This window comes from Lynx rufus, unplaced genomic scaffold (assembly GCF_022079265.1).
Source record: "Lynx rufus isolate CCGP_SWC_20201006 ecotype Redwood Valley unplaced genomic scaffold, mLynRuf1.p SCAF_16, whole genome shotgun sequence".
Taxonomy (NCBI): Eukaryota; Metazoa; Chordata; class Mammalia; order Carnivora; family Felidae; genus Lynx; species Lynx rufus.
Window position 1 is genome coordinate 51,249,807 of NW_025814830.1, and position 23,095 is coordinate 51,272,901.

General features: G+C 60.3%; 1 protein-coding gene across 1 annotated transcript in view; it reads left to right on the top strand.

The window, feature by feature from the left end:
* Positions 1–23,095, top strand: part of CMIP (c-Maf inducing protein) — a 234,964-nt gene that overhangs the window by 209,778 nt on the left and 2,091 nt on the right. The window contains exons 11-20 of the mRNA XM_047078821.1: positions 8,023–8,088; positions 9,318–9,344; positions 9,583–9,631; positions 12,180–12,287; positions 14,394–14,510; positions 15,985–16,125; positions 16,881–16,928; positions 18,006–18,152; positions 19,046–19,151; positions 20,494–20,564. Of these exons, the coding sequence (XP_046934777.1) occupies positions 8,023–8,088; positions 9,318–9,344; positions 9,583–9,631; positions 12,180–12,287; positions 14,394–14,510; positions 15,985–16,125; positions 16,881–16,928; positions 18,006–18,152; positions 19,046–19,151; positions 20,494–20,564 (880 nt within the window). The remainder of the gene's footprint in view (positions 1–8,022; positions 8,089–9,317; positions 9,345–9,582; positions 9,632–12,179; positions 12,288–14,393; positions 14,511–15,984; positions 16,126–16,880; positions 16,929–18,005; positions 18,153–19,045; positions 19,152–20,493; positions 20,565–23,095) is intronic.

Genomic DNA, 23,095 nt, shown 5'->3' on the forward strand with positions numbered 1-23,095 from the left:
AGGCTTTTCAGAGGGATCACGGTATGGGTACGACTGTGTGGTTACCCCCGAACAGTGCGTGGTGCCTGTCTAATGACCGGGCACCGGGGCCCCTCAATCCCAGGGGACGCCTGTCTCCTCGGCCTGGTCGGTGCTGCCGGGGTTTCACCGCGTCCCTGTGCCTACACGACTCCGCACGGCGTGCTGTGTCTCTCTCACGGACGTATTGCTGCCCTGAGCGCGCTCCTGGGCTGGACAGTGCAGGACAGCCTCTCGGTCGCCTGGAGAGCCAGAGAGTTGGACTGGGAGGTGCCTGGGGGTGTCCCCCATGCTGCACAACCAAGGCCTGTGGTATCTGTGTGCACACATACCTATGCATGCACGTGCACACACACACGTACACACGCGTATGTTATACAGTGGTTTCTCGTGGCTTGAAAGAAGAAGAGAAATTCGGGTGCGGCAGAGGCCAGCTGAAGGCACTTCCTCTGTCCTTCCTTTGGCCCCTGAGAGGGGAGGGCGAGGCCTCCCCGGGTCCCCAGGGTCAGCGCCAGCCTCAGCATCTAGCAGCAGAGGCCAGCTGAGGGCGCAGCCACTTTTAGCGACCTCCTCACACTCCCACACCAACCGAAGGAAACTCCAGGTTCTGCTCGGAGGGCATTGCTGAGAACACACGTCCGTCTCTCTAAGGCAGGGGCAGTCCCCACTTGCTCCCAAGAGCAGAAGTCAGCCTTCCGGGGGATAGGTCAGCCGTGGCCCACGTCTCCTCCTCGCCCTGGTGGAGGCAGGGTCCCCCGGGCCAGAGACGCCCCGCACTCTCCTCAGCCCCTTACTTCTTCTGGCTGTTTTCCACAAGCACCTGGAACCCCAGGCCTTCTGGCCCCGTCCCTGACTCCGATTTCTCATTAAGCATCAAGGGTTTGTGTTTCGTCATGCAGCTGACACGCAGTTTTTTTTCCTTCTTCACAAACATGCTCACGAATGCGGACTCTGTTCTGCCTGGTCTGCTTCTAGGTCCGCCGTGGTTGTGTAGCCATCAGGGCATGGGGGGGGGGGGTGTCAGGTGTCGGGCGCTGCCCACCGGGAGGCGGTCCTGACCACTGCCCGGAATAGCACCTCACCCCTGCCTGAGGGTCTCCACGAAGCTGGTTTATGTTTCCAGAAGCCTTTTCACCCTGGGGTGGGACAGCGCCTCAGAACACAATTTGCACCTGCTAAACTCTTCCTGGCCCTTTCCCTTCTCTGACCCTGCTGCCTGCTTGCGTCTCTGGCCCACCCAAGGCCCTCAGACCCACCGGACCCACAAACCCCTGCAGCTCCACGGGGTGACACGTTGGAAATGACGCAGATTCAGAGCCAGACTGCTGAGTCCAGGGCTGTGGATGCCAGGAGGGCTTGTGGCCTTGGACGAGTTAACGTGTCCTCTCTGAGCTACGCCTGCCTCCGGGACGTTCTCTGGGCACCTTACAGGCACAGACGCTAGGCCAGTGGGAGTTACCGCACTTTCTGGGTATAACGGGGTTTCCTCTGTTTTAAGACACCGTTGGGAGTGAGGTGCGTTCCCGATTATATAGCGCTTTGAGGGGAAGAAAGCCCCAGTGAGGCATTCAGCACACAGATCGCAAGAAGCATGTGTGGGTCTGAGAACTGAGGACCCGTGGCCTTCTGACTTAGCCTGCCGTGCGCTGCAGGCCGCGTTCTTGGCTCCTCTGGGCCTCGGTTTTCTTGTCCGTCCGGTGCGTGTCGTGACGTCGGGCCTTTCTCCTGCCGGCCCGGCTCTGGTTCTTGGTGAAAGTGCACTGCTGTTCCCAACTAGCACACTCCTCAGTCAGAGATACGTGAGGGAGGGGAAGTGTAGACGATCTAATGTGGAGCGGGGCTTCTGAGCAGGGCATTGTCGGGGCCACGGGAGCCGTACTTGGAGCCGGGGCCCGGCCTGGCCCATCCACCAGAGCAGGCACTGCTCTTCCCGGAGAGTGACGGCAGCCCAGCCCAGCCCAGCCCACAGCCCCGGATTACTCGTGTTCCCAGAGGAAGGCGTGTGCATTGTTGGAATCTGACACCTTTGAAAAGTAACATAAACCACGAGAAGTTCCCTGGAGACCCTTAAAAAGGAAAACTATTCCCAGCGCAGGCCAGCCTTACCCTTTTGAGGCCCGGGCCGGTGGCACGATGGAAAGAATGTGGACTCGGGAGGGAAATCCGAGCAGATTCGGGTCTATGGTAGTTTGCAGTCCACCTCTTAACCTGCTGGGCAACTGTGTCCAACTCACGCATCTATTCGGGCATCCCGTTACCAAGTGCCCCCCGCACGCGTCCACCGGGCCAGGCTCTACGCTAAACGCCAGGGCTCCCAACTCCTCTCCTGCCCTCAGTCCCTCTGGATCTGAGTGGCGCCAACTACTGGCAGTGGTGACGTTGCCTGCCTGGGGGGGGTGGGGCGTGGAGAACTGCTGCACCCGGTGGGGGGCCACAGGCAAGGGGCCGCTCTTCCGTCCGGGAAGAGAAGAGAGCAGACGTCCTGAGGGAGAGGTGGGCACATCCACCCTCTCTGACCAGCTCGAATCTGGCTGTTTGTTCTTTTGCAAAAACCCGGGGTTTGGAAGAGGCCCTGGTGGGCTGGAGGTAAGCGGAAGATGCCTTATCCTCAGGGGCCTTAAGGGAAAATGCAGACAGACGTGGTGATGACTGGGCGGCATCACTAGAACGTAGAAGGCAGGCACTGGGGAGGGGACACGGGAACGTCGGACATCGCCCAGGGTGGTCCTGCCTTGGAAGGAGCTGCCCCAGCCAGAGGCCGCGGCTCCACTGTGCGCGCCAGGCGCGAGGTACACGGAGGGGACCGGTCGGGGGCTTGCAAGCCCTGTCACACAAGGAATGGCTGAAATGGCTTCCCACAGGCTGAGGGATGGCAGGGAGGCGGGACGTGACGGTGGGGCCAGGACCGAGTCCGTGAGCGTTGCTGGAGTCTGACACCCCCACCCCGGGGTTGGGGCCCGCGAGAGTCGGGGTTCGGGTTGGGCGCCGTCCGGGCCAGTGTGCCCGGGCCTTGCGGCTTCTCAGGGCTCAGGCTGGCGCGTCAGCTCCCGTTGTGCGGTCGGGGCCACGTTCTCCCCGTGCCGCGGACAAGCTCTGTGAATCGGGAGGAAAGGGTGTGCTGGGAGGAAGCGTCTCGTCTGCGGGGCAGCTCAGAGCTCTGCTTCGGGCGGCAGCTGTCAAGTCGGCCTGCGGCTTCACGGGGCATAGGTCACGTCTCCGCCAGGCCAAAGCAGCTGCCCCAGGTCCTGGGAACTACCTTGTCCCCGTTTCCTGTGTCCGCCCCTTCACCTGCCCCCCTTGTCCCTGGTGTCGCCCACCCCCAGCACAGAAAGAGAAGGGAACTTCTCAGCCGTCTGGCCTCAGACCATCCGTGCAGTGCGGCGTGAGGCGGGAGACCTGGGCCTCCTGCGCACCGACTCCAGCTTCTCCCCCTGTGAACTCCATGGCCTTCAGCGGCTGTCCAACCTCTTTGGGAGCATGGAGAGTTCTAGAGCCAGCCCGGCCCCATTAATGCCAGGACCAAGTGTCTGGGGAGTGACACCTGGGGCTCATTGGAGGCCTGCAGGACACTTATGCTACCTCGTGTCCCTTTCCTCCCTGAGCACGGGGCAGGCCTGGCTGCCTTCTTGGGGGTGGGCAGTCAGGCCGCTTAGAGCCTGGTCGCTGATCCCCCTTCGATCCTAGGCCAGGCTGGCCCTGCTCTCCGGAAGCCCACGGCAGGTGCTCTGCTGGCCACGGGGGGCCCACAGCCCACCCCTCGGGCCTGGCCAGCTTCTGGGCACCCAGCCTTTGCCCGACACACCTGCCATGTACCCCCAAAGTTGTAGACCTGGGCGTTTGGAGCAGGGCCAGGCGCCGACCACAGACTTGCAACTGGCTTGGCCGAGGCAAGGGAGGAAATCTGCTGCCCTCTCCCTCCTCGTGCCCAAGGCCCCCCCCACTCAGCCCCGTGTGAGCTGCCACAGTGCAGCCGGCAGGAGGCCGAGCTGCGGGCCTGGGAACACAGGTGACACACAGTGCCCCACGGAACGGGCCTGTCGATGCCCCCTTCTGTCCAGGAGCGACCCCGGGCCGGGCTGTGTTGCCCTGAAGCCCAGCGTGCACCTCACGCCCGGCACAGCCCCAGCTCCGTGGCCTCTGACACCCACTAATTATGAGCGGTTTAAAGCCTCCTGGGAGTTTTCTCTGTTTAATGGTATTTCTTTTTTTCTTTTTTTTTTTTTTTTTTTTTTGAGGTGGGAGAGACTTTTTTTTTTTTCTTTCAACGTTTATTTATTTTTGGGACAGAGAGAGACAGAGCATGAACGGGGGAGGGGCAGAGAGAGAGGGAGACACAGAATCGGAAACAGGCTCCAGGCTCTGAGCCCTCAGCCCAGAGCCTGACGCGGGGCTCGAACTCACGGACCGCGAGATCGTGACCTGGCTGAAGTCGGACGCTTAACCGACTGCGCCACCCAGGCGCCCCTGTTTAATGGTATTTCTGCGTAGAATATATATATATTTTTTTAAGCAAAAGAATAACCAGGAGTGCCTTTCTCCCTAGAGGGAAGTGGCCTTCCTGCAGAGATGTAAGCGGGAGACGGGGTGTCGTGTCGTTCGGTTGATGGAGCACGGATGTGGGAGCCCGGCTCCTGGGTTCAAGTCCCAGCTCCTACCAGCTGTGTGACGGCCGGCGCTGGCCCTCACTGAGCGTTCTCATCTATAGAATGGGGGTGGCGGGTGCATCCAGCTCAGCAGGTGTCTGGGGCACACGTGGGCCAATCCATGTGCACTTAGAATAGCCTGTGCCCACGACAAGCACCGTTACAGCGTTTGCTCCTGTTTTAGAGTTTCTGGAAACCATGAATCCGGTGGGGGAGGGGGGCGGGGAGGGGTTCAGAGCGAAGACAAGCCAGACATGAAGGTCACCGAGTCCCCCCAAAGAGCAGCACACAGGTATGGATGGGGTCAGAAGGGGTCTCCACGTCCTGATGCGCATCTGACGGGCCTCTGGGCTCCCTGTGCCCAGCCACCTGGCACGCAGAGCTCGCGCCCAGCCCTGGGCACTGGAGTCCAAGGACCCCGCTGTGAATCCCCGCTCCACACTTCCTCGCCGTGTGAGCTCAGGTGGGCCTCACTGTCTCACCTGTGAGGCGGGCGTGATAGCTCTTTCACCCTCGAGGGCCCGTCCCGAGGAGCCAGGGAGCAAGTTTGTGCCCGGTGCGCGGCCTCGTAAGTGCTTAACAAAGCCCCACAAAGCGGCGCTGTTAGAACTCACCTGAGGCCACCAGGCATTTCTGGGGCTTCTTTTCTGTGCGCGTGTTGAGTCCTTCCTCAGAGCCCCCCGGGGTGCGAGCTGGGTCCTGAAGGCTGCCGCTTTATCCCTGGCTTGTTTGCAGGAAGGCGGGGCCGGAAAGGCTCGTGCCCAGGACTCCTGTAAACCGCGTGTCGGTGGTGGGGGCCGGTGCCGGCTCCTGGGGGTGAGAAGACCGTACTGTCGTTTGGGGTGAAGTGCAGACACACAGCATATACACAGACACACGGTGTATCGGGAGAACGATTAGGGACAAATGTCGAGAAAGCTCCTCGGGGTGGTGGGGGGCAGAGGAGCACCGGATGATGATGAGAACTAAATGGAAACGAGTCCCAGGGCCGTGGGACCACGGTTCCGGTCTGGGTCCTTTCCTCTGCCCGGGCTGGTCCGAGCACCGTCGGCGCCTCCCGGGGGCACCGCCAGGCGTCAGTAGGGGTCCAAGTGTAGCGCCCCCTCCTGCTAGGATCCGGGCCAGACTGCACACTTAAGCTTGCAGCTGGGGACACGCACCCCACTTGACAACATTTCCTTCCACCTGGGAGTGAACCCCACACCCTGGCCGCGTCTCTCTTGTGTGTACCGGGGCCGCAGCTCAGCAGTCCTCCTCTGGGCACCAGCCGTCCGCCTGGCCTGGTGCCCGGCATGGCAGGTGCAGAGATAAGACGCAGCCCCTCCCAGGGTGCGGGCACCTGGGCGCCCCGACCGTCTGCAGCTCAGGCGGGGCCGCTCCAGTGGCCTCGGTTCTTGTGTGAGGGGTAAAGCACTGGGACCTCGGAGGTGCCCGTCCGGCTTAGCACAGTCGGCGAGAACTGGCTACCCCTGGGTTTGCTTTCTGGCAGAGTCCCCCAAACCAGAGAAGTAGGGGGACCCGGGACAGGGACAGAGGTCACAGCCCCAGAGGCACCTGAGGTCAAACCTAAACCCCCAGTTGGTGACTTGTGCAAATATGAGGCATCTCTGGGCTTTGTTTTCCTCCTGCAATATGGGTTGTCGTAATTGGGGTCTCGCGGGGCGTCTGTGAGCGTTAACCGGGACCCGTGTGAATGCTGTGGCTCCTGGTAAAGGCCCGTCTGTCCTCAGGCTGAGGCACCGCCGTGTCCCACACGTTCCTTCCCCTGCCCCTGACCCGGCTGGCTCCCGGGGGGCCGGCTGTGCTGGTACTGTGTGTGGGGCACCCCTGCCGACTCCACAGCGGCCTCCAGAAGCTCTTGCTTCCTTTCTGGGGACCTCTCTCTGCGGTCACCCTGCCAGCTCCTTAGCCACTCCCTGCCTGTAATACAGATTCGCGGTGGGTGGTGGTCGTGGGGCCGTTTCCGTGGCCTGAGCAGTGAGTGCTCTCTCAGCACATTGCAGCTGTCATGCTCATTCATGCCAAATGTCCCTGTTCTGGCACAGTCGGCCCCTAAGTGGGGGGGGACCCTCCAGTGCCTGGTCTCACCTGAGGCCTCAGCCAAAGCCTCAGCTGCCGTCTGTCAGAGCTGGCGAGAGCCAGGCCTGGATCTGATCTCCCATCCACCACAGCTGTGTTAGCGTGCACAGTTAACTTCTCTGAGCCTCAGTTTCCCCTCTGTTGAGTGAGGCTGATCTTCACCGTGAAGAAGAAACAGGCGAAGTTCTCCGCGTGAAGGAGTATGTGCCCAACGTGCCGGCGAGGTTGCAGCTGCTGGTATTTGTTCCATTACCGTCATCATCACCGTCATTGGCAGGGACCTTTTTTTTTAGTTTATCTATTTTGAGAGAGAATGTGTGTGAGCAGGGGAGGGGTAGAGAGAGCAGGAGAGAGAGAATCCCAAGAAGGCTCCACACTGTCAACACAGAGCCCGATGTGGGGCTCACGCACAGTGAGGTCATGACCCGAGCTGAAGTCAGACGCTCGACCGACTGAGCCACCAGGCGCCCCTAACAGTGACTGTTCAGGAGAAAAAAGCTGTCATCTGGACAGAGGAGTAGAAGTAGCTGATAAATCAGGAGGGTTGCCCCAAACTGCAAACGAATAGCGTACCATTTTTATGTTTTATATGAGTAAGTCTACAAATTTGCCACCGGGTTCTGGACAAAGATGAGAACACCTCTGCGTTCCCCTCATAAGCCCCCCGGGCCAGACCGCTTGGGCGGCCGCAGCAAAATTACACAGACCGCGTGGTTTTGACAACAGAAACCTGTTTTCTCGCAGTTCTGGAGGCCAGGACTCTGAGATGATGGCGTGGGCGGGATGGGTTTCATCTGAGGCCTCTCTGCTGGGCCTGCAGTCACCTTCCTTCTTCCCGTGTCCTCACACAGTCTTGCCTCCGTGTGCGTATCTGTCCCGGTCTCTTCTCGTGAGGACGCTGGTCGCACTGGGTCAGGGCCCACCCTCACTGCCTCGTCGCACCTTCACTGCATCTGTGTTGCCAAACACAGACACGTTCTAAGGTGCCAGGGTTGGGATTTCAACCTGATAACTCAAAAGTCAGAAGGAACAATGATCTGGTAACCTGGGTGCAGAGGTGAGGTGGGATGAGGCCCCAGGGAGCCAGATGGCTGGCCCCTTCGGTTGCCTGAAGGAACTCTCTGGACGGGTTGTGTCTGTCAGGCTGGCAGACACCGGCCGCTCATCTTCCCAGCTCCCTGGAGGCGGGAGGTGGCTGGAGCACGGTTGGCGAGTCCCCGCCAGACCCCCGCCCCGTCCTTGGCCACAGGCCGAACCTGACTGTCTCCCCTTCTCTCTCTAGGTCGGACTACGATGACTGGAGACCGTCTCTGGCCAGCTTGCTTCAACCCATTCCATTCCCCAAAGAGTAAGTCCCACACCGGTCTCTGACCTCAGTGGTCCACCGGTCACCCCGGGAACACCGCGGGCGGTAGTGGGAGATGGAGACGTTGGTCCTCAGCTGTGAGGCCCCTGGGGAGGCCCCCCGCCTCCGGAACATGGGGAGATTACCTCATGGCAGCGACACAAGGATTCGCTGAGCCAAGCAGGCAAACAAAGCCCTCCCCACCGAGCGTCCGTGCAGGGAAGTTAGCAACTTCTGTTCTGCTTCAGGTGGGAATGGGAATACCTGTCTGTGCTCTCTCCGGCGGCCACAGCGAAAATCGGAAGATAATGCACGTGGAATTGCTCTCTGTGCCATGCCGCCATATGCTGAAAGCTCTCTTATTGCGCCCATTACGATTATTAGCTTGTGTTCCACAGTGAGTTGGGCCAGAAATGGACCCTCCCCGTCTCTCTCTTGCCAGCCCTTATGCCAATATTGAATTTATCACAGGAAAATAGGGAGAAAACGGTCTAGTGGATAATGGCCTGCGGAGAAGGCTTTGTCTGAATAACCAGGCCCTAAAATGCCTCCAGGTCTCTGTTTTGACAGATGTGGAGAAGCCAGGCCTCAGGAGGCAGCTCAGGGCTCTCTCAGGAGCCGATTAACGAGCCTGTGTTTATGAAATGCGGCTCTCCGAGGGGGACATTATACCTGGTAATTGCCCCATTTGCTGGCCTGGCCCGTCCCTGGGGCCCCCAGGACTCAAGACCGGAGAAATCCGACTCCTGAGAGCCACGGCTGTCTCCAAAGAGCAGTAGCGTCACTGGCTGCGCTCGCTGTCCCCATAGCCCCGGGGACACATGTGACAGTGGGCCCATGATGCAATTCGCTTGGAAAACGGTCCCCAGATGCCCCTCTGATGCACGGCGATAATTAGCACAGCCGCACCTTAATGGTGGAACAATTAGTGCACACACCTGGGTCTCCGGTGCCCGCGTGCACGTGCTCACAGACACCTGCTCAGCACCCATAGGTGTGGGACCCGGGCCGTGGGGGGCTCAGTATGCTCCCGTCCCCAGGATCCTGGCCTCGTCCAAGGAGGCCTTTGCTTCACAGTTTCCAAGAGGGACAGAATATCCCTGTCTCACTCTCAACCTCCTCCTTCTTCGGATCAGACATAAAGCCGCACCGTCCCCAGAGGAAGATCTTTGGATCACTGAGGGTTTCGAAAGCCCCCCGCTAACTGCAGTTTCCCTTTGTTTTTGTTACAGAGCCCTCGCACACGAGAAGTTCACCAAGTGAGTATTTGGCCACCTCCCTCATCACCTCCTTCCGGTGCGAATGTCCTCTGCCACGGCCGTGCTCGGCGGCCAGCCCTCCTTCCAGCCCGTTCTCGGTCACGTGCATAGCCAGGCCTGCCCGAGGGATTTCCTGACCCCGCCAGCTCCCCCGCCCCGGCCCTCCCCTCAGCCCCCATCACCATCCACACAAGCCAGGACCCTGGCAATGACTCCGCCCCCACCCTGTCTCTTTCAGGGAGCTGAAGTACGTGATTCAGAGGTTTGCCGAAGACCCGCGACAAGAGGTGAGCCTCCCACTCTGCCTCTCGAAGGCACCTTGTCAGGGCTACGGCGTGATGCCTGTGGGCCACCCTGAGCCCTCCTGTGGCTCTGTCGGGGCCTCTCTGTCTCCTACAGGCACTCAGAACACTGTACAAAGGCTCCTTGCCCTGGAGCATGAACACAACCGCCACTCCCCCCCCAACCCACCCCCCCACCGCTGTGATCGGGGGGGTGGGGGTGCCTGGCCCATGATGTCAGCCTTTTACTGTAAACTCAGGCTAACCAGAGGTGGTTTGCCACCAGCTGGCGGTTTCTTCTTGGAGCACAGGCCTTGTTAGGGGCGGGCTGGCACAGGGGCTCCCAGCCAGCTCCAGGGTAGTGCTGGTCCCTCTTTAGCCCTGCCGTTCTGACATCCGCAGGCCAGCAAAGACATCTGAGCTGGGAAGACATCTGAGCCGGGGTTCATTTCCTGGGCATGGTGGCTGAGGGCCTCTGCAGGGCCGCTCTGCCCGCCCCCCCCCCCCCCCCGCTGGCCCCCGTATCTGGGCTTCAGGGAGAGGTCGGCTTTCCCCCTGAGGCTTCGTGAGCAAGGACTCGGGTGGCCTGGGTTCCTCCATCCACTGCATCAGGGACATCAGAGACACCTGGCCTTGGTCAGGCGCTCACCCAGTGTCGGGCACCTGCATTTTCTCCTGGAGTCCTTGCCACAACCACGAGTGGGGTCTGTCGTCAACCCCATTAACACCAGAATTACCCTCCTTTTGGAGCTGAGTGACATCTCCTTGGCCACCAGCTGGTACCTGGCCAGGGCAGGGTTCAAACCCAGGGAGTCTGCCTCCAGAGCCTGTGCGGTAGGTGGGGCCAGGCGGGGCTGCAGACATGAGGGGGACTCCCACTGGCCCTGCCCCGAGGAGCTCACAGCCCCCTTCTCCAGCTCCGTGGACCCTGGGGTGTGATGAGGGGATCTGGCTTCTAGGTGGGGACAGACCCCCAGCAGAGCGGAGGGTTAAGGATGGGCAGAGGACGAAGGGATTACTTCTTCTTAACAGAGCCAGAATATATTCTCTTCCGGCACCACGGTGAAACATAGCTCTAGAACACCTTGATTCTAAGCCCTGATTCCAAAAGTGGTTCCCCGGCTGCAATGGGAAAAGCGGAAATGCTAGCTAGGCAGGTCTGGGCTGCGCTAAGCCATTCTTCGCTGCATGTGAAGACGGATTCCCAGAATTCCCCTGGAAAGTGAGCCTTTATTTCAAACACCAACTTTGAAGTTGAAGAATAAAAGTGGTCCCAGCTGCTTCCCAGAGCAGAGAAGCAGAGCCAAGTGCTGGGAGGAGACTTTCCGAGCCCCGCACCATACGCGAGGCCCGGGGGACTGGTGAGCGAGGGGCCAGGCCGGTCTTGCGGAGGGGTGGGGTGCAGAGGCCCGGCACCGCCCCCCCCCCTCCTCGCCAGGCCCTGCTCCGGGCTCCTCTGAACCTCTTCCTTTGATTCTGTTTCTCGTCCCCTCTCTCCCCTCCCACCTTCTGCCTCCTAAAGAAGCCGGACTTCTAAACCGTTTGATACATTTGCCGAATAGAGTTGCATACTCTTGATTTGCTACTTTTTGAAGTAGACAAATTAACATTTGATATTTTTCTGACTCAGAGGGAAAGAAGTCAAACCCCCCCCCACCCCGCCTCTGTTTTCTGTTCACTTGTGTGTGGGTTGTGATCAATTGAATGTCTGTAAGTAAGTGGCTTTTGGCAGCAAATTGTCCTTCCTTCACTCCTGAAGGAAACGACTGGCCACTTCTATCAGGTTTCTTCTGAGGACAGAGAGGAGGTAAGAAACAAAGGCCTTGGTTTCCCTCCCTGTCCCTCTCTCTCTCTTTCTCTGTCTTTCTGCAGCTATAGTAGGGTGGATGTGGATGGAATTTCTCCCAAACACACATACGTGTTTGCACACGCCCACCCACCCACCCACACGCGGAACTCTGGGAAAGCAGTTGAGACCCAGAGAGAGCGGTGCATGTGCATGAAACCGCCCCACTCTGGACAGAGCGCCTTCCAGGGAGAGGCAAAGACTCAGAAGGTGGCTCAGAGGACACGCAGCGAGGGCAGCAGGCAGACCCCCCCGTGGTGGAGGGGGCAGATGTCCTGAGAGAGCAGGACAGAGGAGGGTCAGAGAGCTGAGGGCAGAAAGCAGGAGTCAGGACTTAGAGGTGCAGAGAGAGAAGAGACGAAAAAGAGCTGCCCCCTGTGCTGTGCCCGGAAAAAGGTGTAGAAAAGGGGACTGAGTTGAAGCAGTAGCTTTGAGCCTGTCTCCCCCTGTTCTGTCCACAGACTTGCTTCTATTCAGAGCAGCTAACCAAGCCAGGCCTGGCCCTTTGTCCCACGGAGCTGATGGGGAACGGCTAGTGTTCCCCACTTTACAGATGCCACGGTTTTTCCCAACAGCCCTTCTGTGGAATTCAGTAGGAGGTCGGAGTCGCTGGAGTAGACGTTAAACGGATTTCTTAAGTGCGGGACTTGTGGGAGCTGGTCTCGTCTGTGTGATGGGGCTGACTGCTGTGCCCCTTCTCTGCTGCAGGTACACTCATGCCTGCTGAGCGTGCGGGCCGGCAAAGACGGCTGGTTTCAGCTGTACAGCCCCGGAGGGGTGGCCTGTGATGATGACGGGGAGCTGTTTGCCAGCATGGTACGTGGGACGGGACCGTCAGTGGGCACTGCGGGCGGGGACCGGGTTTGCCCCGCCTGATGAGCGCCAGCACTGTCCCGGTCCGGCAGTGGCCAGCCTGGGAATTTCTGGATGGCATCGGAGCCAAAGAGAAAGATGGTGATGAAGACGGTGACCAGGAGTGTCGCTTTCTGCCTCTCACCCGAGCAGGCACCAAACCGAGGGCACGAAAGTCCTGTTCTCGCCCCATCTCACTCGGCTCCGTCGGGAGGCGACACGTAGTGTCACCCCACTTTCCAGGCAGGCAGCAGAAGCTCGCGGCGCTCACTGCCCGAGCTCACGCAGCTCACCGTAGTGGCAACGTTCAGATCGAGCTGCTGAGATCAGGTCGAGCTGCTGAGGGCTCAGAGTGCTCAGAGATTCTAGAAGGCACTGCAGACCCACCAGCTCGCCCGACCTTTGCGATGAGAAGTCAAGGTCAGGATGACCATCTCCTCCGGGAGACGAGAGGTCTGATGTCACCAGACCCACAACTGGGCACCCGCCGCGATTTCCAGTACTTTCTTCGTGCCGGACACTGTGTTGGGCACCTCACGTGCCCTGTTTCTTCTCGGTCTTCAACTTCATCCGTAACCACGCCTGTGCTGAGGCAGCTCCGGACAGGTGCCGTGGCTTACCTGAGGTCACACAGGCTTTCAGCCTCCAGGTCCCTCCCTTGATGGGGCCCACGCTGTCCAGAGCCTGCCCTTCCAGGGGCAGCGTGACCGTCTCCTGACGGGGGGCACAGACTGTCCTCCGGGTGGCCAGTGACCTCAGCTGTCCCTCCTGCTCGCAACACCAGCTGGGTTCTGTGACCGAGCGTGTTCCCAGCGGCGAGAAAACAGGATTCAGGGGGCCTCTCTGCTGCGCCCTGCTTTGCCCCCTCGTCTGTAAAACGGAGTGGAGCGCCGGCCTCTCGGATCACCAGGCGATCGCCTGCAGTGACGGAGGCAGGGCGCCCAGCCAGGGCCTAGCGCACGGCCCGCCCAGAAGTGACAGCTGTGGTTGGTCTTCTCTCTGCTGGGCCGCCCGTCCAACAGGGCCAGCTCGCGAAGCTCTCCGCAGTGACGACAGATCCGGCGCTGCCTCTGGGAGCTTTCTTGAAAGGGACTTATTTTTAGATCGTTTTCCTTACGCACTGGCTCTCCACTCCTCACCCACTGCCTGACAAGTCCCTCTTGAGTGCCCTGTGCATCCTGGAAGTGCACCCCACCTCCCCACTCACGAGGGCTCCTGTGATGTCACAGCTTCACCATGGCAACAGCCGGCGGTCCCCCACCCTGTGTGGCGGGGACTCGGTGTGCGGAAGAACCCGGGGGGCTGGCATCTTCCCCACCTGAGAGATTGCGTCTGTGCCGGAGTTAACGATGGAGCGGAAAAGATACACGCGGAAAAGGAGGCAGGCAGCCCCTGAGAGAGCAACGAGGCGTTTCCATGGAGACACAGGGGGCAGGAGCGGTCCCCTTGATGAGGCTGCCGTTTCCAACTGTGGAAGGGCATTTGCCATTGCACAAAGGGGGAGAGCACACTAGGCATTTGGGGCCCCGGCCCTGTTGCTTGGGGTCCCCTGCCCTCGGGACCCACCTCCAGAGACAGCGGAAAGAAGCACCGTCGCCTTACTGTCTGCCCCGCGTGTAGCCCAGGTGGAGCGGAATTTGCCAGTTCCTGGGTTTCTGGGGCAGGTGATCACTGAGCACCTGTGGAGCTCATAGGGCGCTTGGGAAGGGGAGGCAGGGCTCCCTACAGGTCTCTGTCCCACGTGTGGTGGCACCGTACCCCCGAACACTTACTCCCCGTCCCACCCCTGCCCTGGCAACCTCTCCACTTCCCGAATCTGACACCCCAGGCCCCTTCCGTGTGCAGAATCCTACAGGATCTGTCCCTTGTGATCGGCTTACTGAGCACCACATCCCCGTGGTTCATCCACGCCGGAGCACCTGTCGGTGGGAAGAGGGGGGTCTGATGGTCTTTTCAGATCTGGTGTCCAGAGAGGGTGTGGGGAATCCCTCTGGCATGCCACCGGCAGGCATCTCGGGCCACAGCCCCACTGTGGTCACTGCCCTTCACGTGGGCTGTCTCCCGTCATAGGTGCACATCCTCATGGGCTCCTGTTACAAGACCAAAAAATTCCTGCTCTCCCTGGCGGAAAACAAGCTGGGACCCTGCATGCTCCTGGCGCTGAGGGGGAACCAGACCATGGTGGAGGTAAGGAGCTGGCCCGGGTCCCTGGCAAGGCTGTCTTGCCCGGTCCTTCGTCTTTGTTCACTGGGCACCTTACAGGAGCCCAGAGCTGTTAGGGCAGCTGGGAACACAGCATTAGAGGAGGTAGGTGTGGCCCGGCCTCTCCCGAGTCGAGCGGGAGCAGGAGCACCCCCCCGCCTGTCACAGTTGGTCCCTTTCACTTATGATCAGGGGAGGTTTCTGCCCATTTGTCTATTGCTGTAGAGCAGGCCACCCTGGTGGGGGGGCTCAAAACAATGGTACTCATTTATTTGGCTCACGGATCTGGGGGTGACTGGGCTCAGCTGACAGGTTCTCACCCTGGGTCTCTCATGAGGAGACCGGGCCAGCTGGGACTCCAGGCCTCTGTCTATGAAGCAGCCTGGGCAGAAGTATTCCTGTTCCCCGGGGAACACACGCCTGGCCCAGGTCCCCCCTGCCTCATCCTAAAGTCCCCAGAAGCCTGGGGCCCCCAGAGCCGCTGTCCACAGACAGGATGGCAGAAGCCATGTTGCTCTTCCCGGTGCAGCCCCAGAGTCAGGCAGCAGCACTTTGCCACGTCCTACCCACGAGAAGTGCTTGCCGGTAGTCACGGTGACGGGGATTAGAACACCTCTCGGTGGGCAGAGCATCAGAGAACTTGAGCCCCAGAGCGTCCCTGCCAGTGAGACTTGGGGGCCAAGGAGTCAACAAGAGGTCCCACAGCAGGGTGAGGAAGAACAGAGGAGGTCAGGATGGCTGAGTCAAGGGGTTGGCGATTTTAGTGGATGGGCCCAAAGAGCCCAAGTGCCCAAAGGCCCCGGTGGGCATCTCGGAGGTTCACTGAGATGCTTGCGCGGGGAACTTGCAGGACGGGGGTGAGCAGGGAGCCAGGAGGCAGGTGAGCCGTGCTGTGAGGGCCTGGGCCGGGCAGGCTTTGCTTGGCAAGTGAGAAGTCGCCGGAAAGGGCTGCCCGCATGCTAATCCTGGGCGAGAGGGCCGGAGAACGGAGATCGCGTCGGCTCCCCAAGGCTCTGGGAGGCAGTGTGTTGCAGGTGTCCTCCGGGGCTCCAGTTTCATTCTGAGCCTGGCTTGGCGCGCCAACCATGTGCCGGGCACAGGGGGATAACGAGGGATGGAAAGAGGTGCCCTGTCGTTTGAGCTCTGTCCCAACCCTTGAGGTCCTAGCATGCATCATTTCTTCCCGCATTTGCCGAGAGCCTGCTCCGTGCTCAGCTTCCCGTTGTACAGACAGGAAGCTGCGATTCGTGATTTGCCCGGGTCACCCAGCCAGAAGGACAGAGAGGGGGGAACGTGGTTGCTCGTTTGCAGGATGAGATCTCAGGGCACGTGGAGCACGCGGAGCTTATCCGAGACCCCTCCCTGTGGCGCGCGGGGCTGTTGGCACGGGCTGAGGTCCAGCCCTCCGTGCCTTCAAGGACCAGCCCTGCTGTAACGCGCCTCCGCTGCTCTCGGGCAGATCTTGTGCCTCATGCTGGAGTACAACATCATCGACAACAACGACACCCAGCTGCAGATCATCTCAACCCTGGAGAGCACGGGCGTGGGCAAGCGCATGTACGAGCAGCTGTGCGACCGGCAGCGAGAGCTGAAGGAGCTGGTGAGTCCCCGGCCCGGCTCTGGGGCGCACGTGCCGGGCCCGCCAGAGCACAGCTGGGGTGCAGGGGGACGGAGCCCGGGTCCCCCGCCCGCACCTGTGCGGGCCTCTGTCTCCGCGAGTCCTCCTCCAGACCCGGAGAGGTCGGGGCTACCACCTGCCACTTTCCAGGTGATCACAGACACGTGTCAGGTCGGTGCCCCAAGGTCCCGGATCTCCTACGGGGCCTGGCCAGGAGTCGCATCCTGCCTCACCCCAGAGCCCTGCACGGCAGCCACTGCCTCCCTCCCCATATCCCACAGGCCCTTCTTTAAGTGCACCAGGGCTGGGCTTCAGAGGGGTGGTGAGCCCACACCTCCCTGGTCTCCTGAGCAGCTCTCACCCGGCGGCCGATAGGAGACGGTGTATAAATACTCCAGCTCCCTCTGCGCACAGGTGGGACACCTCTGAGACATGACTTCTCCACCATTTCCCAGAGGACCCCCAGCGGTAGCGGTACCGTAACGCTCCCTTCCTGGGGAGCCTTCGCCGCCTCACTCGCCCACTCCCCTGCTGGCGTTTCTGGGGATTCCCTCTCTGATAAACCGGCTGTGTTCGCACCTTGTCTCGGGGTCTGCCCCCGAGACCGAGACCGCCACGTGGCCTTCTGCCGCCGAGAAATAAAATGGCGCTGTGCGTGATGTCAACGGGGAGGGGGGTGTGCAGGCTGGCGGCCCAGGGGAAAGAACGGGTCGTCATCAGTCCGGTTTCTGTTGCAGCAAAGGAAAGGCGGGCCCACCAGGCTAACACTGCCCTCCAAGTCCACGGTGAGTTGGTTTTATTCTCCTGTGGGGCTGGGTAGAGGGAAGAAGGCAGTTAGATTAGACCTCCCTGATGAGGAACTTTCGCCCGTGGAACTGACCAAGGACCCTGTGGCACTTGACAGGCCAGCTTTTCCAGGAGGGAACCAGGTTCCGGGAAACCAAACACAGTAGATTGTCGCTGGTATTAATGTTAATATGTTACCAGTTAATAATAGTACTAATAGCTAATATACATTGAGCATTTACGCACCGGGTACTGGGCTGTTCATTTTATCACCACGACAACACTGTGAGGTTGGTGCCTCTCTCCAGCCCCACTGACAAGGTCTTCGGGGATCTTAGTTCCTCCTATCCTGTGCCGCCGTCCTTGACATGAGGTTTCCACTTCGTGGTCCAAAAAGGCTGCTCAAGCCCTGGCCATCAGGTCTCCATTCACGCCAGCAGAAGGAGGAAGAGCAGAGAAGAACATGCCCCTTCCCTTTAAGGGCTTTCCGAAAGTTCTCCTGGACACATCTCCCTGTATACCATTGTCCAGACTCGGCACACGGCCACATCTAGCTGGGAGATTAGCCTTAATTCGGTGTGGCCGTGTGGCAGCTAGAATCCAAGGATTCGATCATTAAGATGAAAGGGAGAGCGGACATTCCCCGCAGCCACCAGGTAGTCTAGTGCTCACGCGTGTCTTGCCCTCCAAAGGCCTTAGAGGTGGGGGGACCTCAGTGTTCTCAGGCGGGCAAAGGGCCCAAGCTGCTGCCTGGGAAGGGGAGCTGGCCAGGTACACATGTCCGTGTGCACGCACACACGCCTGTGGGAGGGACGTGCCTCGGAGCACCCCAGTCGGTGACTCAGGGTGTGAGTCACGGCACTGGAGGCTTTCTCCCCCACCCACGGGGACGTGGGGGCAGCCGCTCCCAGCACCCCCCTCGGTCCTACCCCCCCCCCTCCAAGCCCCATCGTCACCCCTGCTGCAACTGTCTACGGGGCAAGGGAAGGGAGGTGGGGACAGGGGTGCGGAGGGGTCTCCAGAGCGCCTGGCAGCCCTGGGCCTTCCCCGAGAGCCCACCGCCTGTCTGTTTGCAGGATGCCGACTTGGCTCGTCTGCTGAGCTCCGGCTCTTTCGGAAACCTGGAGAACCTCAGTCTGGCCTTCACCAACGTGACCAGCGCCTGCGCTGAGCACCTCATCAAACTGCCTTCTCTCAAGCAGCTGAACCTGTGGTCCACTCAGGTGCACACTGTCTGCCTGCACCCTGCTCTGCCCCCGCCCGCCCCCGCATCCTGCCCCCTCCTCCGTGCCCCTGTGCGCCCCTGCTCTGCGCCCTCCTCTGGGACTGGCCTTCCTGCCTGGAGCCCGGGGCCCAGTCTCCTGATTACCACGCCCCTCCCCAGCTCAGCACCCCCTCCATAGGCCAGAGGACACTTAGGACCTCGTGAAGGCCAGTGGCCGTTTCACAGTCGGAGCTGCTGAGGCCCAGGGCAGGGGCGTGCCCGGCAAAGCCTTAGAAGCCGTGAGAGGCGGGGCCGAGACGTGACGCTGGTCTCCCGCACCCACCTGGGTAGCACACGGGCAGCTCGAGAGTCTTCCTGTTGTGGTAACAACCACAGCACACCGATGCTTGCCGCCCACGCTCGGTGTCGTTTGCGCTGCGAAGCGCCTTGCGTGGATCGGCACACGTGGTCTCCACTCCCCACCTGTGACGTGGAGGCCCCGCCAGAGCCCTCCTTTTATAGAAGAGGAACCAGATGTTCCCGGCAGTCTGCCCTCCAAGGCCCGTCCTGCCCCATCCTACCGTCCTGCCCAGGGAAAGGCGGCCTTGGCCCTCACTGGTAGCCAGAGCCCCTGAGTTCAGAGCCCTCCTTGACAGACAGCAAGACCGATTCCTGGGAAGGGCCCTTGGCTGGCCCGCATCCCACCAGCAGAAGCTGGACTCGAACCCCGGTCAGGGGAAGCATTTGAGTCTTTGGAGAGAAGCGAGGGCAGCCCAGATCCCCCGGCTTGAAAGGCGGTGGCTCTGTCCCCGTCACCTTCCTCCACCGCTGCCTCCAGCCTCGGAGTCATTTCCCTGAGTGCCGTGGGGACACGGGTCGATCCCCAGGGCTGAGAGGTTCTGTCCTCCGCAGTTTGGAGACGCCGGCCTGCGGCTCCTGTCGGAACACCTCACCATGCTCCAGGTGCTGAACCTGTGTGAGACGCCTGTGACCGACGCCGGCCTGCTGGCCCTCAGCTGTGAGTCCTGCGGGGGTGGTCAGGGTGGGCAGGGCCTGCTTCGTGCATGCGTGCACACGTGCATCCATTCATCCACTCACCCATCCACCCATTCATGCGTGCGTGCATCCATTCATTCAGCAAGTGCTCATGAGCACCTGCTGTGTGCCAGGCACCATTTTAGGTGCTGGGAACACAATAGGGGACATATCCCTGCCCTCATGGAACTTATATTCTAGAAGAAAACGAAACCATGAGTGCCCTTATCCTCCAGATACTTGTCTGAGAGATCAAGTTTGGGAAAAGTGCCCTAGGACAGGCTTGCCCTGCTCTCCTGCCCAGTAGCAGCCATCAGCCGGGGTTAGATGCGCAGATTCTCAGGTCCTGCCCCAGACCTGCTAACTCAGAAACTGCAGTTTAACAAAATGCCCAGGTGATTCCCAAGTGTGGTTGAAGTTTGAGAAGCATTGCTCTAATAGAAGGAGCCACAAAACACCCAAGGAACCCAGAAATGCCGATTCCTGCACCCCAACCCTAATCTACCAGAGCAAAGTCTTGGGTGCTGAGCCTGGGAAGCTGCACTGCCCATGTCCCCACCCACTGGTTCAGATGACAGGCCCCATGCCTCAGCTGGGAGGAATCATGGAGGGCTTCCCCGGGGAAGTGACCGGATCTGGGTGTACAGGACATACGTAGGAATTGGCTGAGGGGGTTGATACGCTGGGCAGGGGCCATGGCTCCTACAAGGTTGCTGGCAAATTCCAGATGGCTTGGGAGGGGTGGGGACAGGAGACAGGGGTGATGGAGGGCAGAGAGGATGAGGTTTGGGGACACTTTTCTGCAAATGTGCTCTTTGGACACTGTCATTGGAGTCACATAGCCCCTGGCTCGGTGCCCCCAGGAACGGGATGGAACACCGCACCTCTGATGGGTGGCTCCTGACCAAACCAAAGTTCGAGGCGTGCTTTCAAGAAGGGGGTTCCTGGGTCAGCCCTACTGGGAGAGCTCCCAGAGCTCCCCTCGGGGAAGGGCCCAGCCTGGCCCACTGGGGCTGACCTGGGATGTGGCAGGCACACTCTGGGGAACTTCAGGGGACAGCAGTGCAGGGACCTGACAGACCAGAAGGAAGGGAGGCTCAGAGAGCAGGGAGAGAACATAAGCCCAATTCAGACCAGCTCCTGCCTGAAACAGACTTTCTGTCCTGGTGGTGCCCTAGCAGTGCCCCTGAAACCCTCCCGCCCCATCTCCTAGACAGGGGCCTTGGCTACAATAGTCAGCCCCCCAGCTTGACTGTCCCATACCTGCAGCTGCCTTTGTGGGGTTCTCACTGACCTAATGCCTGTGTCTGTCTGTCCTTGCACAGCCATGAAGAGTCTTTGCAGCTTAAACATGAACAGCACCAAGCTCTCGGCTGACACCTATGAAGATCTGAAGGTAATTCTTCCCTTCCTCCCTTTCTCCCTCCCTTCCCCCCTTCCCTCCTTCTTTCCTTCCATCTGTCAGCATCTAGACACCAGTGCTTTGCCCTCGTGGAGCTTATTCTCCAGCAAGAAAGGCTAGTACACCGGCAGATAAGTCAGTAAATAAAATAATGGCAGGTGGAAAGGAGTGGTAGGGAGGAAGCCAGCAGGGAATTGGTAGCTTAGAAATAGGGAGGGCCTGTTTGGCATGTGATCATCAGGGATGGTCCCTTTGAAGTCACATAAGCTGAGACCTATAAGATAAGAAGCCATGGATGCAAAGGATGACAGGAAAAGCAAGGGCAAAGGTCCTGAGGCAGAAAGGGTTGGTATGAACTGACTTTGTAGCAAACGTGACTAGAAAGTAAGAGAGAACAGACTTGGGCCAGACTGAATAAGCCCTCATAGGTCACAGAAGGGTTCTAGATTCCATCCAAGTTCAGTAGAAAGCTTTCAGGGACTCTAAGCAATGTTGTGAGTTATGCTTGTAAAGGCTTGTTGTGGCCGTTACCAGGAAAACTGATTTTTTTGCTGGAGCCGGGGGTGGTCCAAGCAAGAGTAGAAACAGGGAGAACATCGACAGGGCTGATGCAGTCACGGGTTAAGCTCCTGGTCCTATAGCCTGGGCTAGATTGGCAGTATTTAAAGTTGGGGCAAGAAAGAGGATCTGAGTAGGGAAAGGTGGGCACGTTTCCTGGGGGACTGGTGGAGCTTGGCCTTCAGAAGTCTGCTGCCCCCATCACTCTGGGCCCAGTACCAACTGCCCCGGAAGGAGTGAGTGGGGCTGCAGATAAGCCAGCGCTGAGGACAGAAGGGCTGGGCCAGGCAGCCAGACCCACCATGAGATGCCAGCACCTTCACACGCTGGAAGCCACTTGGAAGGAATCCCCACAAGCAGGGACCACCCCTTCCCCGCCCCACCCTCAGCTCTCCAGCTCAGCCAGACCTGCGGCCAGCTTTAGAGCACCTACTATGTGCCAAGCCCAGGCTGGGGACAGGGACAGGACCAAGGTGCATGTGGTTCACCACTGCCCAGGAGGAAGCTCCATCCTGGCAGACAGATACATGCAGTAGCCAGGCCAGGACAGGGCTCAGGGACCAGCAGGGAGGGGACAGGGGACAGCCAGCCCTGCTCACTAGGGCAGAAGAGCCTTCACAAAAGGTCTTGAGAAGGAAATCTGCCGAGCAGGCCAGGAGAGCCGTCAGAGGGTCCTGAGGAGCATGTGAAGCGGGGCAGGGGTGCGGCCGGCGCAGAACCAGCCTGAGTGCACCCTCCAGGGCCTCCCCGACCTGCCGGGCCCAAGTGGGCGTTTCTGCACCGTTGAGGATTACTGTGCCCCCTGAAGGCGAAGGAGCACAGATCCGGGTGCCCTAGCCAAGCAGCAAAGGGGTGTGGTCAGCCCCTTGTGGAGAAAAGCCGCTTTCGCGCATCCGAGAGACCCCATGGTGCCAACTTGAGCATACCGGCCAGTGACGCCCAACCTCTGTGCTGCGGGCATCGGATGGCCCAGAGGCTGTCTGCCTGCCGGGGGGCAGGCGGCCTGCACCCCACATCAGGCAGGCAGGGCCCTCCAGCTCACGGCCCCGTCTCTCAGGAGAACCTGGAAACCTCCGTGCCAGTTTGCCATCTCCCGATCGGAGAGGTTGGCTTAAAGAAGTTTTTACAGTGCTGCACAGGGGAAGGCAGCCCCCAGTCTGTAGCCTCTGCCTGAGCAGCGGGGCTGGGGGCCCACGAGCCAGAGCGCAGGGGAGAAGCGCGCAGGAGCCGTGCGCACGCACGGTAGAAGGTGACACTGGCCGGTGCCCCCACGGAGAGTCTGGAAGAGGGAGCAAAGGGAGGAGAGCCATTAGCCCTGTCTGTGCAGTGAAGGCTTGTGGAGGGAAGGCCAGCTGTTTATAAAAGAAGGAAGAGAGGCGATGTGTCTGGGTGGCAGGGATGGAGAGCGGGAAGCAGGTGTGAACAACAGCAGGTGGAAGCTTGCAGTCTAGACGGTTCCAGCGCGGGGGTGTCCTGCAGGGGAAGACTCGCTGCCCCCCAGGTGCCTGCATTTATGGCGATCCCGCCGCATTCGCCTGCCCGATTTCCCGTAACGATGGCCTGTAGGCGGTGGTGACGGTGCGGATGGTTCCCGCCTGTAGGGCACACGGCCTTGTGTTGTTCAGGGCGAGCTGTGCGTCAGGCGGTTCCACCCTTAGCACCGTCCTGTGAGCCGTGGCCGGATCACGCTGGCTCCACAGAGGAGGAGGCCGGGGACTCTGCCCCCGGGGTCGTGCAGCCAGCAAGTGGCAGAGCTGGGGCTCCCACCGGGGCTTTCCGCCTTCAGAGCCAGGCATCCACGGCCTCGCAGAGGCAGGGGGCACGGAATCCCCTGCAGCTGTCCGCCCACCTGCGACCCCCGATCCCGGGGCTGCTGCCCTGTGCTCCCCGAGGTTACCCAGCTCTGAGCTCCAGGGAGCCCCGACGGCAAGGTGGGGAGGGCACAGTGGGAACCCCGGCCGTGGCTG